This window comes from Gymnoscopelus microlampas (genome assembly GCF_963454915.1).
Source record: "Gymnoscopelus microlampas genome assembly, chromosome: 20".
Taxonomy (NCBI): Eukaryota; Metazoa; Chordata; class Actinopteri; order Myctophiformes; family Myctophidae; genus Gymnoscopelus; species Gymnoscopelus microlampas.
Window position 1 is genome coordinate 20,816,127 of NC_139957.1, and position 16,378 is coordinate 20,832,504.

Sequence of the window (16,378 nt, forward strand, 5' to 3'; positions counted from 1 at the left end):
GTACGTACATACGCACTGTATGTATGTACAGTATGCATGTACAGTATGTATGTATAGAAGTATGTATATTATTAAATATTACATCCTTAGATTATATATTATATTATATTATATTATATTATTTAATTTACACTGTAGGCATTTAGCAGGCACTCTCAATCCAGAGCGATTTACAGTAAGCAAGGTAAAGCTCAGCCAATGTATCAAATGCATGGAAGTAGTAATCTAGGATCATAGGTAAACCAGGCAAGAACCTATCATCAGTCTATACAGTATAATACTAAAAAAGTATTTGTGGCAGTTCACCCTGCCACTGACACCACATCAACACTACACAATACATCATATACACAATGGCCAGGTAGCATGCTAGGATAGTTTGGTGGGTGCACACACTAAACTCCATTTAACAGCTTTTAGTAGGTTTCCTGTATTATTGTTCCTTTAACACTTTAACACAACATAAATGAGTTCACAACACAGGGTTAAAGGTTAAAATTGTTCTTTATTTTTAAGTTGCAGGGAACGTTTTTGGCAAATGTTTGACTGTTTCTTTCTTTCTCTTACCACCATGCTTCCTGGTTCTGGGCACTGACAAAAGACCAGAGTGTAGCTGCAGGCTGCCTTATATAGTGCCTGTCTGTTTGTAGTGAGCATGCTCAGTCCATCCATTCCTGAATCATACCAACTGTGGGTCTGAGTAAATTGGGTATTCTAATTATTATTATGAATTATTATTATTGTGGGAAACCGTTGTAATGTGATGTTAAATGTGAATTGGAGAAATAACTGGTTTGTGTGTAACTTGAGGAGTCAATTTAAGATTGGTATGGTCCAGAGTCAATTTAAGATTGGTATGGTCCAGTGGGAGGGGCTTAGCCTTTAAAAGAAGGGTGCCGACCACATATTAGGCAGTCAGTGAAGGGCTGCAGTAGAGAGCAGACCTAGTGCCAAGTGGACCAGTAATATATTGTTTTCCCTGGACTTTCTGAAAGAAGAAGGTGAATAAAAACACTTGCTTTTGCATCAACGGACTGAGTTTGATTCCAGTGTTTTGGCATATACTACCTACACTGGTGACAGAATGTGACATTTATATAATTTACACTGTAGGCATTTAGCAGATGCTCTTAATCCAGAGCGATTTACAGTAAGCAAGGTAAACATTAGCCAATGCATGGAAGTAGTAATCTAGGATCATAGGTGAACCAAGAACCTATCATCAGTCTAAACAGTATAATGTCAAAAAATATATAATCTGTACATTGAAACTATACACACTATAGGATGCCAGGTCTACAAATGTTCCATTTACACTGATATGCGACAGAATTGTTATGCAAAGCTCGGCCAATAAATTAAGCTGACTTGTTGGGTTAGCCAATCAGGGACGTGATGCCAATCTGTGAAGCGGAGCGTTTGGGTTGGCCAGTCAGGGAAGCCAACGCATACAATCTCCTGAACACACAGATAATTATTGCCTCTTGACCTGCGGGCCGGCCGACGGATACAGATATTCGTGATTTCTTTAACCCTATCTAGTCTGCCCGAATTGCCATTCGGCTCTGCACGCACACCTCTGGGTTATATGAGTCAAACATGGAAAGTTTGAGACTGAACAACTTATGCAGGGAGAGATTTTGTGTGACACAAACACTAACACACACACAACCCCATCTGCCACTCAGGTGTGAAGAGCGCATCGCTATACTGTGTGTCTGGCCGACATCTCATAGTGGATGTCTTCTCACCACCTCAAGCTGGACCCAGACAAGACCGAGCTTCTCTTCTTCCCAGGTAAGTCCTGCTCCATGCAGGAGCTCACTACTTCCATAGACAACTCCCTGGTGGCTTCGGTTCCAATGATTAGACCTCACCCAGGCCTCAGTCATATCAAAGGGTGTCCTGCAGGGGACGCCTGTGAGGATCTCAAGCTCTTTAGTGTCACCATCGTGGGTCTGAACCTTGGCTTGTGAGCTCAGGCTGATGCCCTGGTATTTGTCCATCCTGGTGAGGTTGCCTGACTTTGGTATTTAGAACGATGTGAACAACGTGTATGCTTTGGGCGAATTAGGCTCTCTCTGCTTCTCTTTCTCTCTCTCCTGCTCCCCCGGCCTCTCTCCCTCTCCGACTCTCCCTCCCTCTCCCTCATTCCTTGCTCTCACTGATTCCCTCTATAAGCCTGCCTGCCTGCCGTTGCTGGGTTATTTCGTTGACAACATGTTGCATTGCAAATGTTCAATCCATATATGGGCATATCTGCCCGCCCGACTGCCACAACTTGAACTTAGCTATAGGGTGAAATTGGCAGGAGTCACAAACGTGGCTGCAGTAGTTGTAGAAAAGCGAACAGCGCAGTATAATAAATACTGAACACTGTGGATGCCAGTATGTGCGATGATGTCTGGGAGTTACAGTCCGTATAATCCACATCAGTGTTTTGAGTTCATTACTTGCCTGAGGAATCACCCAGCATTGTACTATGGAAATAACGTATTTGTACAGTACGCGTTCAACTCGCGAGTATCAGAGAAAGTGAGCTTGTATGTGACTGAATACGTTTGTTTGTGTGTGTGTGTGTGTGTGCGTGCGTGCATGCGTGTGTGCACGTGAGCGCGTGTGGGGGTACCTTAGCAGCAGATAGCAGCAGCAATGAATCCCGCTGACAAAGATTTCAAATGATATATATCTGCGTGCTCTAATCAGAGCATAACAGTATATCAAGGTGGATAATTACACTACCAGACTAATTTATTTCTGCTGCTTTGCTTTGCAATTCATAATGATGCAGCAGGTACATGATGAAAGAAACACAACCCGCTGCTCAGAATCAAAATGCTTTGGTTTCTGTACAGGACCTCCTGCTCTTATTCGTTTCATGTAATTTGTATTGCAGTCAAAGAGGCAGACCTGTCAAAGCCTTCTGTTTGTGTACTGCATTTGTGCCAGACCTGTCGGCTGTGTGTGCATGTGTGTGTGTGTGTGTGTGTGTGTGTGCGCCAGATGTGTCAGCTGACCTGAATGTGCATGCACGTTCACGCATATGCCTGTGGGTTTGTGGGCAGGTGGGACGGAATCTGCTCCGTCTGCTTGTGTTTTGGTGTTTGAATCTGTGTGTGTGTGTGTGGGCGCAAGTTTGTTCGCCAATGTTGGCTTTGTGTTTCTGAGTAATTGTGAGGGAACATCAGACCTGTCCGCCAATTTTGTGTATATGTTGCACACACACGTGTGTGTGTGTGTGTGTGTGTGTGTGTGTGTGTGTGTGTGTGTGTGTGTGTGTGTGTGTGTGTGTGTGTGTGTGTGTGTGTGTGTGTGTGTGTGTGTGTGTGTGTGTGTGTGCGTGCGTGCGTGCGTGCGTGCGTGCGTGCGTGCGTGTTTGTCTGTCAAAGTGAGTTAGGTATGATGGGGTAGAGACAGCGGCTTAGGTTCAAGTTCTTGTCACACTCTGCTACCTGCATGACAAAAGACTGTCCAACCAATCACTCCTTCCCTTCTTCACCTGCGCCCTCCCCTCCCTTCTCCTCTCCTCCAGCCCCCCTCCCCTCCCTCTCCTCTCCTCCTTTTCTGTCAGAACTCATTTCTGTTTCTCTCTCACAATTTCCTGGGGCCCATAGCTCTGCTCACTTCACAAAACACTAGAGTCCACACACTGGATCAAGCTCCAAAACTATAACAATACTTTTGGAGCTTGATCCAGTGTGCAGACTCCATTCTATTGTGATGTTTGCTTCTGCCCAGCGCCTGTCTTTTTAAACTGTGGATGTGCGTGCTTCATTTACTTACTTTGCTATAGCTTTGCTCAATTCCCATTTCCATCACCACTTCACTTGTTGTTCACTTCATCCTTCCTTTCATATCTCGGCCCACTTTCACAATCCCATGGCTTCCCATCTCTGTGGACTCCTCCTCCTAGCCCCTCTCTCTTGGCAGGCGGCTGGCATTCAGCAGCAGACACCAGCCTACGTATCTCCGTCCGACTCTGTCTATCTTTGGAAGCGATCCGTCAAATGGTGGAACACAAGAGGGGATACAGTGCACTTTTCATTTTGCTGGGTTCTTATGCCCAGAGACCCCCCCACAAAACCACCACACAGCTTCTACTCCCACTGGCATCACCACACACACACACACACACACACACACACACACACACACACACACACACACACACACACACACACACACACACACACACACACACCCCTTAACAGATACACACAAATTCAAGCACACATCACTCTTGCAAAATGTGTGCTACCTGCCCCGGCAACAATGTCTCCTGTCTACATTGTTTTCCTCGGATTGTTCTCCGCCTTGCTTGACTGAGCTTGTTGTCAGTGGCATCATGCCCATTGGAACATGTGCCCACTACGATTTATTCTCTCTTTCAGAGGAATATAAATGTTTCCTTTTCTTTTTTTATAATAATGATAATGTATGTATTTCTGATCATTTGATATCATAAGTCAAACAAATTCTTCTACTTATGTACACACACAGATCCCCTTTCTTTATCTATGGTACTATTGGTTTCTTCGAAAGTTGTGCAGGTGTGGTCAGGAGGGGGACAAGGGAATCGTGGCTGCATCGTGCACACACACACACACACACCCACACACACACACACACACACACACACACACACACACACACACACACACACACACACACACACACACACACACACACACACACACACACACACACACACACACACACACACCATTCCCACTCTCTTCCGTCCTCACTAATGTAAGTAGTTAATAAATCGTATTATCCCCTTCCTTCACCGTTTCAGTATCACAACCAAGGGTGCACACTTGGTTTTTGTCATAATAAACACATGTTAAATGCATATATCTGCCGTAATATCTTTCCGTTTCCACAACAATATACAGAGAAAATGGGCATATTTGGGGCATATTTACAAATTAATCATGATTAATCACACGTTAGCTGCGATTAATCTGATTAAAAATGTAATCTTTTGACAGCCCTAATATAGACATAATCAGAAAACACACACGCACGCGCGCGCACACGCACACACTAGCTTCTACAACCACAGCCACCGACATAATTACTCAACTTATAATACTCTCCCAATACACACACACACACACGCACACGCACAAATGCACAGCACAGCACACAGTTCTTCCATGGCCACATACCCACTCATCCACCCACACCCACAAACAAGCGTCTGGATGTTCAGTGGTGAAGTTATTAATGGGGTGTGTCCGGGCTGTCGTAAACATCTCCACAGCACTCGTCGGAAATACAGACCACAGCAGCACACACTCCTACATCTCTCTCTACCACCTCCCCCCTCCCCCCTCTCTCTCTCTCTCCGTCTTTCTCTCTCTCTGCTTTTAGTAGACAGTTCATTTCAGATGGCTCCGTGCCCACAGCGACTATGGACTCCCACTTCCCTCCTCTCTCTTCTATCTCCTCTGTCTCCAAACACCAAACAAGCTACTTTCTAATATGTCCTCTCCCTCTCTCGTAAAACCGAACAGCGCCCACCCTTTCCTCTTTCCTTTTCATCAGTGTCTCAGCCTACTCTGTCTCTCTCCCTGGTTGGTTGGGGTTGAGGGGTTTGTCTTGATTAGGTGGACTCTGTTGGCTTGGGTCTTTTATCACTCGCTGTGCAGAAAGGCACAGACTGGCAGCACGGCCAAATGAAAGTCCTCTATCTCCTCCTTCTACTCACTGTCGCTGCCTCGCCTACCTCAGTTGTTGCTTTCTCTGTAATTCGGGTCCTCTCCACTCCCCTCCCCTCCTCTCCTGCCCTCTCCTAGCCTTTATTTATTTACAACTTTCTTTCCGCTCTGTCTCTCTCCGGTCTTTTCTTTCCCCCCTCGCTCTGCCTCACTTTTATCTGCCCCCCCCCCCGTTTCTGTTTGCCTGTCTCTCCTTTCTCCATCTCCTCTGCATCTCTATCTTTGTCTGGGTTCCTTATTTCTATCTCAGCGTGTCAGACACCATTCAGCCCCTGCAAGGCTCCACGACACATCTCCTCACACGGCGAGATCGTGCGGCAACCGAGCATCAAAAGAAAACACAGATTAATTCGCTGGCCTTTTCATGTGAGAGCCATTGAATTAAAGCCCCAGCCATCGGTTTACAACCTGCTCTGCATACCAACCGAGGCTCGCTTATATGTCGTTCGTGCCAATCGGCCGAGCCTCGCCACGGCATAGAGATCACACGGTTGCACCGCGGAGGCAGATGAGGTCAGCTCATCCCAGACTCAGAGGGATGGACACGGGAGAAAGAGCAACCTGATAGCAGTGGACAGGAGAAAGAGGCAGACTTGTGTGGTGATTTAACATGGGCATGGCGCTTGTCAGTGACTGACAAGAGTTTGGGTATGTACGGGGGACAGCAGCAGGTCCCAAGTGGCAGCCTTGTTCGTACTTATTAGTTCAGCTGTCTGTCTCCAAAATGAGAGAAGCAGACGTGCGTTTATGGAAGCACACCAGTATGAATATTTGCACCGGCGCAAGCTCAAAATGCATGCAGGAGAGTGCATGTACTGTGCACACGCACCCACATGCATGCACGAGCGCACGCACGCTCAGTTATTAATGCACATTCGCTCATAAGTGGATAGTTAACTGCAGCAGCGTGCACCTTTAATCATCGCACACAGCAGCAGCTCCAATAACAGCAAAAAAACTCAAAGGGAAAGTATAGGCAGAAAGGCTGGCAAAGTATTGTGCCGTCTCTGCTGCCATATATGGAGGAGCCGCTGCAACTTGTGCCCATGGAGTGCGGAGTGACATGCATGTTGTATCATGAGGACATATGAATGTATGTGGTTTGTGAATGTAACCTTTCCCTGTGTGTGGACATAAAAACATTTGTCTGTCTATCTATCTATCTATCTACAGTATCTATACGGGTGCACACACACACACACACACACACACACACACACACACACACACACACACACACACACACACACACACACACACACACACACACACACACACACACTCTCTTCATCATTGTTTTGCATACAGATAGTCCTACTGTACATACAAGCCTGAAGTTCACACTCACTGCTTTTGACTGGGCCTGATGCTTAATAATAGATGGCTGTGGACTATGGGCTGTGTTAACCCTGCAGCGCTCTGGTTCTCACTGTCAATCACCGCACTATCCATTTGATCACTCTGCGTGTGTGTGTGTGTGTGTGTGTGTGTGTGTGTGTGTGTGTGTGTGTGTGTGTGTGTGTGTGTGTGTGTGTGTGTGTGTGTGTGTGTGTGTGTGTGTGTGTGTGTGTGTGTGTGTGTGTGTCGTCTCTTGTGTGTATAAGGGAGAGTGAGAGAGAGATAAGATAGAGAGATAGAGAGGAAGGGAGAAGGCAATTCAGGCAGACAGCTAGAGAGAGAGAGAGAGAGAGAGCGGGGGGCGCAAAGAAGCCGTTGACATTGCTACACCGTATCAAATAAAAAAACCTGATGATGACCTACAAGGCAATCAAGGGCATGGCACTCTACCTTCAGGACATGATCCACCCCTACACCCTTCCTGCACACCAGCTATGACACCCTTGCCAACACCCCAAGCGACTCTCCCTCCTGGCTACCAAGCTGTGAAATGACCCCCCCCCCCCCCCCGCCCCCCCACCAGTCAGGTAGCAAGCATCCACCGCTTCAAATGAAGCCAATGCGGAAGCAATGAAAACCTTGCAGTTCTCATTAATGGCCTCTAGAGGGTGTCGCTATTTCCCCTCCTGTTCATTGTAGAAGAATTTTCTATGGGTATTTGACCGGACTTTACGCTTGGTTTTATGACCTTAGTAAACACTTTCAGTGGCTAGTTTAAAGTCTTCTTTCAATTCTCATGAAATGCGTTTCTTTTTGTAAATTACTGTATGCTCCCATAATTTCAAAATTAATTATAAAGAATTATAAATATGCTTCTGAAGACTCACTCACCCATTTACCACTTCCTCTGGAACAAATTTGCAAACCTGCAAATCTGCTTTAATTCTCCTACAGTTCAACTTGGGGTCCCAGCAACGTTTTGACAAACACCACAGCATGCTGACACTAATGCTATAGTTTGACAAATTGAGGGCGCTAGCATAACTCCTAATATGCTGAATAGTGCTCCATTCTGCTCAGGTATAGGAGACTTGTAGTTGGTACCTACTCCTCCCTCTATCTCTCAGTGGTAGAAGAAGTTCTGACATTTTCTACTTGCTTAAAAGTATCTATACCACTACAGGTAAAAGCCTGGTGTTCAAAATGTACTTGAGGGCCCGGACGGGCACCTAGGATCAATGTAGCGTGTCGCGGGTTCGGGTCCCAATCCCGACAGCCTTTGTTGTGTGTCACTCCCCATTTCCTGTCAACCCACTGTACTACCAATAAAGGCATAAAAAGCCCAAAAAGAAATAAAAAAGTGGAAAAAGTACAGTGAGAGTACAAAAGTATTGACATCAAAATATACCTTAAAGTAAAAGTACTCATTATGCAGTACGTCCCATTTCACAAGTCATGTAGAATAATCTTTTGAAAATAGCTGATCTAACAGCAAAGCAAAGCGACATGTTGTGAGCTTGTAGATCAGCTATTTTCAAATAGCCAAAGTATATATAGGGATGAAGTGGTTAATTTATGTTTTGTAATAATATTCAAAATCTTCAAATTAACTAAATAATTGTAGTACAGTAAAAAGCATAATATTTGTCTCTGACATGTAGTGGAGTAGAAGTAAAATTGGAAATACTCCAGTAAAGTTAAAAAATACCTCAAAACTTAACTAGTACAGTACTTGGGTACATGTACTTAGTTACTTTCCACCACTGCTATCTCTATACCTGTACCAATCCCAACCCCTCCTGCTGTCACTGCCGCTCCACTCCTCCCCTCATGTCTCCTCTCCTCTCCTCCTCCCCTCCTGCTCCTGTTCTGGACCCATGCACCGTCAAGTTCAAACGCAAGGATACAGACACCTCCCCTTATGACGTCCACCCTGGCCCGCTCCGCACACGCCTGGCCAACCCAGGGGAATGATAATATATACGCGCTGCATTGATTCCGTCACATCGCTCGATAGTTCAGTCAGAATTCCCAGCTCCAGAAAGTTACTCAAGGACTCTCAACAGGGGCTGTGCTCTGTTTACCTGTAACCCATTCAGACCGGGAACGCATCACGTGTCATTTCTTTGGGCCATTCAAAAATGGCAGATCTACAAGCTCATAGCGCGGCACAGAGTGCCGTGCCATGAGCTTGTAGATCTGCTATTCTTTTGAAAAAAATCGTGAAAATGTGTGCATGTACATGTTTCTTTTTTTAAAGCAAATTTTCTTTACTCAAATCTTTGCTTCTGGGGGGGGGGTCCCTGGAACAACGTATTTTGAGATGGGGGTCCGCGCTCCAATACATATCATTTTGTGGGCCCTTGACACGAAAAAGTTTGAGAACAACTGATTAATAGCAACATACGTTTTTCCCCCAGAAGCTTTAAAAATACATTTATATTCAAAGTTTTGCACACATTTTCACGAAAAAAAGACAGAAAAAGTAAAGAGCAGATATACAAGTTCACTATGAGCTTGTATATCTGCTACCATGACCGGGAACACAGATGCGTTTCCGGTTTAAAAGGGTTAACTCCCATGGTGGGGGTATTTCCATTTCAATAGTGTTGCTGTGTGCCTGCATGCTGACTCAAACACCTACAACTGATAAAGAATGCCACGATGACCTTGTCTTCAACCCCCCGAAAAGTTTCATATGTCTCTCTCCCGTCTGCGTTCCCTTCACTTTGGCTTCTGGACGCTGTCTGACTGCATCCAATTCAAAACACTGACTGCATCACTGTCTGCTATGCATGGGAGCTCTACTGACCCCAACTGCAAAGTAATGCAGAGGGTCATTCTGTCATTCCCTCCATCCAGGACATAATACGAAGGACGTTGTGTCAGCAAAGCTTGCGAGCTTATCAAAGCTCAGAGCCAATCCGACCACAGACTGTTTCAGATGCTGCCAAGTGGCAAGTGGCTCCGTAGCCACGGAGCCGTTGGCAGTAGATTGCTATACAGCTACTTCCCCGGGCAATCAGTCTTATGAACGGACAGGACAGGAAAAAAGAAAAAATAAGCTTGGGAAACGCTATACCTCACACCTTAGCACTCCTCATTCCTTCTATCACTTCTTGTTGCCTATTTTTGATAGAAGCTACAGTATGTTGCAGATGTATGCTGTCCACCAATGATAAGTATGTAACGTACCTACGTATGTTATATGTTTAGACAGATGCTAGGTTTGATGTTTACCTGGTAACCTAGTTACTTAGTTTGTAGCACTTCATTGCCCTCTGTGTAATGACAATCGAATTCACCCGGCCATTGGCTGACTGGGCTTCATGCCATTTATGCCGATATTGCACTATGTAAGTAGCTCATCTGCCTAAATTGTTGTAAATTGTGTGTGTGTGTGTGTGTGTGTGTGTGTGTGTGTGTGTGTGTGTGTGTGTGTGTGTGTGTGTGTGTGTGTGTGTGTGTGTGTGTGTGTGTGTGTGTGTGTGTGTGTGTGTGTGTGTGTGTGTGTGTGTGTGTGTGTGTGTGCGTGCGTGCGTGTCAAGTGTGTGCGTGTGTACTGTACATACCCTCTATTGCGAATGGTTTGCCCACTGTGAGCAGTTTGCAGTCAGCATCAATGGACACCTCAAAGTCTAGCAGGGCCTTATCCATGATGAAGGCATCCAGGGTAGGAGGATCTGTCCTTCAGCACAAACACACACACACACGCACACGCACACGCACACACGCACACACACGCACACAAACAAACACAGACAGACAGACACCATAAGAGTGAGGTAGAGCATTTAATAGAGTCCCATACTGTCTGTTAAATGAGTATCAGGTGTCTTTTGTGCAAATCTACGATCTTGCAAAAACACTCAATTTGCTTCCCTTTTCTTTTTTTTTGGGTGCAATTCCAATTTCCCAAGACCTGGAACGTATTGGATTCACCTCATCTACTCCCTCCTAGGGCTCCCTGAGCTTGTGTACGAGTTGTCACAGTGTCACTCTCCCATTTATTGTGGGGATGAGATTAGCTGCATGCTAATACGCTGCATGAACACATACATCATTACCTACAGTCTCTGTTGTGGACTGATAAGGCGTCAGATGGACCTCCGGAGAGTCCTCGGCTCAACTGCTATATCGATCTGATTGACCCTAATAACCCCCAATTATAGACTATTCCCCGGTAGACTCAGACACTGCTGACCATGTCCACCAGTGGATCAGAGTTTCACCATGACAAACAACACTATGCACTGGCTGGGATGTACACTGAAACACATACATGATGGACAGACTAAATCCTCAGTGTTCATTTAACTCAGAATATTCATTTATTATAGTTTTTCCCCCTATTTCTTTGTTTGAAAATTTAGAGTAGCCAATTATTTTTTACCCCTTTTCTCCCCAATGTAGTTGTTGTGCCAGTGAATTCCTCCCCACACACATTTCTGTGTCGTCACTGCTGTTGTATCCTACTGACTCACCTGCCAGTGAGGAGCCCCCACCGGGACGACGTAGGGCCTTCGTCCTACTGCTCCCGCCCAACACTCCCCGCTGACAGGTGCCGCCCCAACCCGTAGGAGGGGTAAGTTCAATGACCGATATCACCCTCCCCGCTCCGGCTTCCCTCCCTCAAACAATTGTGTTCGCATTGACGCCCGACAAAGCCGGATCCGGAACCCACAACCTCCGTGGTGGTGGGCAGAGACTTTACCACTGCGCTACCCGAGAGTGTTAATTTAAGCTGGAATCAGTGTGTACACTGACACAAACGCAGACACGTGCACTTATAACTACGTCAGATCCATTCAATAAAATGTAATCACCTCAGCACCTAATTTTACGCGCTCACGCACACTCACTTCTAAATCTACTACATGCATGAATGCGCATGCAAACTGTCTTTTTCACTCACAGCACACACACGCACATTTGAAATATTTATTTATGTCCACATAAACAGAAGTACAAGATGGACAAAGGACATAAACACTGCCAGTGCAGTCAGATAAAGGGAAAACAGCCAGTTACAATGTGCATGTAAAGCAGAGCATTGTTACATACAAAACAAAAAATGGCATACTTGTCGAACACAGCGGACAACAGTCATGGGTAAAGGAAACAAAGCCTCCTCCAAATTGAGCGGCTTCCTATAATAGCTGATATTGAGCAGTACCTTGCTAATTGTTTAGCCCTCCTTTTGGAGAGGCCGGCCATTTGCAGGCCCCTCACAACCAACTTGTGCACGTGTCCTAGACTACCAAAGATAAAAAACAAAGGTTTACATCTGTAGCCTAGCTGAGAGATGGTCTGCTCTAGCTGATGATATTTTAACACTTTGGTTAGGAAGGCTTCCTCTAAGCAGTAATCAAAGTACAGCCGACCTCGAGAATGAACACCTCCCTATGGTTTTCATTAACAACAATGACATCAGGGGTGTTAGCTGAAATGTTAGAGAAAACAGAATCATCGTTACACAGGTTAAACATGCTCGGCGTCACAGTAGAATGCTTATACAGCATGATGGAAGACCTGAAAATAGAAGTGATATCTTTTGATATCAAATCCACTATTCTGTCATGCCTACTTATGTAGAGTCCCCTGTATACATGGCACCCATTTAAGATGTGGGACATGGTTTCAGCTATTTGTTCATGACCATGATGTATACAGTGAGGAGCATGGTTGCCTGGAAACCAGATGGAGAGGTTAAGTTTAGATGGTAAAACCTGCAACCTCGCTTTCAGAATAAAGACAACAATGCATTCGTCTAAAGCAACATTTTTTAACACAGAGTGAGAGACAGAGTGGTCCGCAGCAGGGAGACATGCAGACTTCCCTTGCAGCCTCCGCTCGGTCCAGTGCTGCCGCTGCCTTTGCTGTTGTGCCCATAAGAGGCGGCCTCGGGCATTAGTCAGTGGGAGTTGGTGTTCTGCTCCACACACAGTCATAGATGCTCTGACAGAGATACTGGAGTCAGATATAAAGTCCTCCGAGACAGCCATCGTCTCAGAGTTAGATCCTACCCACTTCAAGGTAACATCAGCCCAACAGCATAGATCGTTTAAGTCCGGCCAGTCTGACCACACACCGAAGCCGGGAGAGTGACTGTCTATCTTTCCACTAGGTTTCCTCCTGAAGCCTAGGAAGCTAGGATCCGAGCCACATGCCAGGGGGACCTTACGTCGTTTTAGGTCCAGGAACAGAGATGAGCGTGCAAGCTCTCTCACATACTGGTCATCATTGTTCAGCATATTTAACAAATGGCAGAGTCTCGTAGCAATATATGTCCATTCAAAATTGGGAACACCCATACCACCCTCACGTTTACTGTGAAATATAATGTCACGTGTTGTGTGTGTGTGTGTGTGTGTGTGTGTGTGTGTGTGTGTGTGTGTGTGTGTGTGTGTGTGTGTGTGTGTGTGTGTGTGTGTGTGTGTGTGTGTGTGTGTGTGTGTGTGTGTGTGTGTGTGTGTGTTATGACCAGTCCATTGTCTCACTAGGTGCACAGTTTTGAAAAGATGTTGTACCTTGGCCAATGCTATTATTCTGACTGCCTCCAGTTTCATGATTAGAGGCAGAGGCGATGCGTGGATTGAATCAAGTATGCTGGAGTACTCAGAAATGATTACCTCGACCTGGTCTCCCCACTCGCCTGCCACATTAAACTTGTGACCCAAATATGTGTAAGTCTCGTGACGGGAATAGACTTTAAGGGGTTTATTGCAAATTTTGAAATCAGTTAGTGTATTTGTTTTAGAGTGATACCAGCGGTTCCCTCCATTCCGCCTTTCATATAATACTGCACGTTTGGATTATTTTACCTCTAATCCTGACCATTCCAAAAAGGAATCGGTTTTGGAGAGCATGTTCTTTATTACAGCCCCATGATGAGAGGCTATCTGGACATCGTCTGCATCCCCCTGAACAGGGTTAGGGGAAATTATATTGGCGGGGGCACACATACAGAGACATTTTAACCACTGATTAAGTGCTTACACAAAATTAACGCGCTACATGGACAGCCAGTCTTAACACCTACTTGGAGAGGGATGGGATCTGTGAGCTGTTTACCACAGATGACCTGTATGAATGAACCAGTGTACACATCTTTAACAATGTCAACATAAACTTGCGGTAGATGGAATTCCTCAAGAGCTGTTATCATGACATTATGTGCAAAAGTGCCAAATGCATCACGGAAGTCCAGAAAAACTGCAAAGTATTCACTAGACCCATGCTTAAAATCGTCAATTCCTGTTTTGAGACAAAACACATGTTCATTCATGCCTTGCCGATTGATGTACTGTAGGCCTTTTGCTTGGGAGACAAGATGTTTTCATCCACAAGCCACGGGAGGATTCGGGCAAGAATGCACTTCATAAACACCATATAGATGGTAGGTAAGAGGGAAATGTTTCTTCAGGTAGACGGATCGTCCGGGATATTGTCTTTTTTGGGAATTCTATAGATGAGGGCTCCCATCCATGAAGCAGGGACCCTCCTGTTCTCCAAGCAGACATTAAATGTAGCTGTCAAAACGTCTGACTGCGTAGCCCTAAGATGCTCATATGAAACACCGTCCATGCCACATGCACTATTACTGGGTAACGCCACCGGAAACTTTGTTGTTATATTTTAACCCCAAAAACGGAAAAATAGAACAAAAAACATTTTGTTTCCATAGAAACCCTATTTTCTAACATACTGTAGTCCCCATATGAGTTGGTGTTATTTAAAAATAAATAAATAAATAATAACAATAAAATCAGAACCAGAGGAGGGGGTGTTGCTCCTAAAAACAAAAAACAGAAAAAAAAGTGGCACTATGACGTCAATGTTATTGCTCTTTCTTCTTATATTGTCCCTTCCCTCCTCCCCCTTCCTCCCTCATATCAACTCAGTGTTACCTCTTTTCTTTAAGCAGAATATCTTCACTTGTTCCTTGAAGATATTCTGTTCCATCTCTCGTCTCCTCGGCTCCACTCGCTTCCATTCCGGGACGCCATGGTTCTCTCCATGGTTCTCTCCATATTCCTAAGGCGATTTCGCCCGGTAATATTTGTCATGAAGACATTCATTTTGCCGCACAAATTGAAGAACCATTTCTTTCAGTTTCGGTGTTTAGTTTTTTTTCAGGTTTGCCAGTTCCCACCTGATGTTGTGTGGGAGTTCTGACTGCTCCAGATTGTACTGAATAACTGTTAGCTTGCATAATGTCTTCAGACTAGGCCTTAAATCTAACATGAACAGTTCATCAGTGTGAACAGGCGCTGAGTTATAACCATTGGAGCTGAAGAAGTATCGCTTGAATCCATCAAAGATGATCATACGATCTCCCACCATGCAACATAACATTCTATACATTGATAACGGGCCTTTTCCCTTGGGTTCCACCTTCTTCCAGGAGAAAGTCTCTGGATTGAATTTCCACAGATCATTCAAGTCCTTGTAATCGCCACATTGGCCACCAAATATGTACAGCTCTCCATTGTAGGCAAAGGCTGAATGATCATAGCGTCCTTCTGGGACGCTGAAAGAGCGACGCTGAAAGATCGCAGGAGTGCTCAGCCAGCAGTTGGTCTCTGTGTCAAACACACTAATGCTTTGAAGCAGACTGCCCCCAAATACAAACATCTTTGTCCCAATGATGGTGGCAGAGGAACCCTCGGAATCAGTTGGTGGAGTGCCTCTGGTGTTAATTAAAGACCAGACCATTGTGGTGGTGTCCAACTTGTAGATGACATTAGTGCATTGAGGCATCATTGCGTATATGGCCTTCCCCAAGACACAGGCTGAGTAGTGCCCCTCCTCTGGAACATTCCCACAATCCCTGGGCTTGAACCATCTGTGGGTGTTGACATCAAATGCATAAAGACGTCCGGCCACCAAAATGTAGATGGAATGTTCGATCAGCATAGCTGACTCCAGGCCACATATGTAGGGAACCTCAAGGGGATGTTTTCCTATTCCAGCTATCACAGGGGGTAACATCATCCAGCACAGAGACACTGTGTTGAAGACATGCACTTCAGTCCGATTCCACTTGTCTCCTTCAAAGCAGTAGACCTCGTGTCCAACTACCACAGCACCATGGAACTTGAAGTAATTATTTTCTGTTCGATTCCGATGTACCACCCACTGCAACATTTCACTCACCAACACGTATCAGTGCTGATAACCAATTTACAAGTTGTAAGAAAGCAGGTTGATTTCTTGGTAAATCGCATTTGTACCTAGGACAAGTCATTTTAAAGGACAGTTACAGTTGGTTGTGATGATGTCATGATGTCATTGAGTGATGTCATCAAAAT

General features: G+C 45.2%; 1 protein-coding gene across 1 annotated transcript in view; it reads right to left on the reverse strand.

Annotated features, from left to right (window-relative positions):
- The window catches only part of LOC311036397 (glutamate receptor ionotropic, NMDA 3B-like), a 103,390-nt gene that overhangs the window by 11,670 nt on the left and 75,342 nt on the right, over positions 1–16,378 (reverse strand). The window contains exon 8 of the mRNA XM_084045057.1: positions 10,637–10,752. Within this exon, the coding sequence (XP_083901183.1) occupies positions 10,637–10,752 (116 nt within the window). The remainder of the gene's footprint in view (positions 1–10,636; positions 10,753–16,378) is intronic.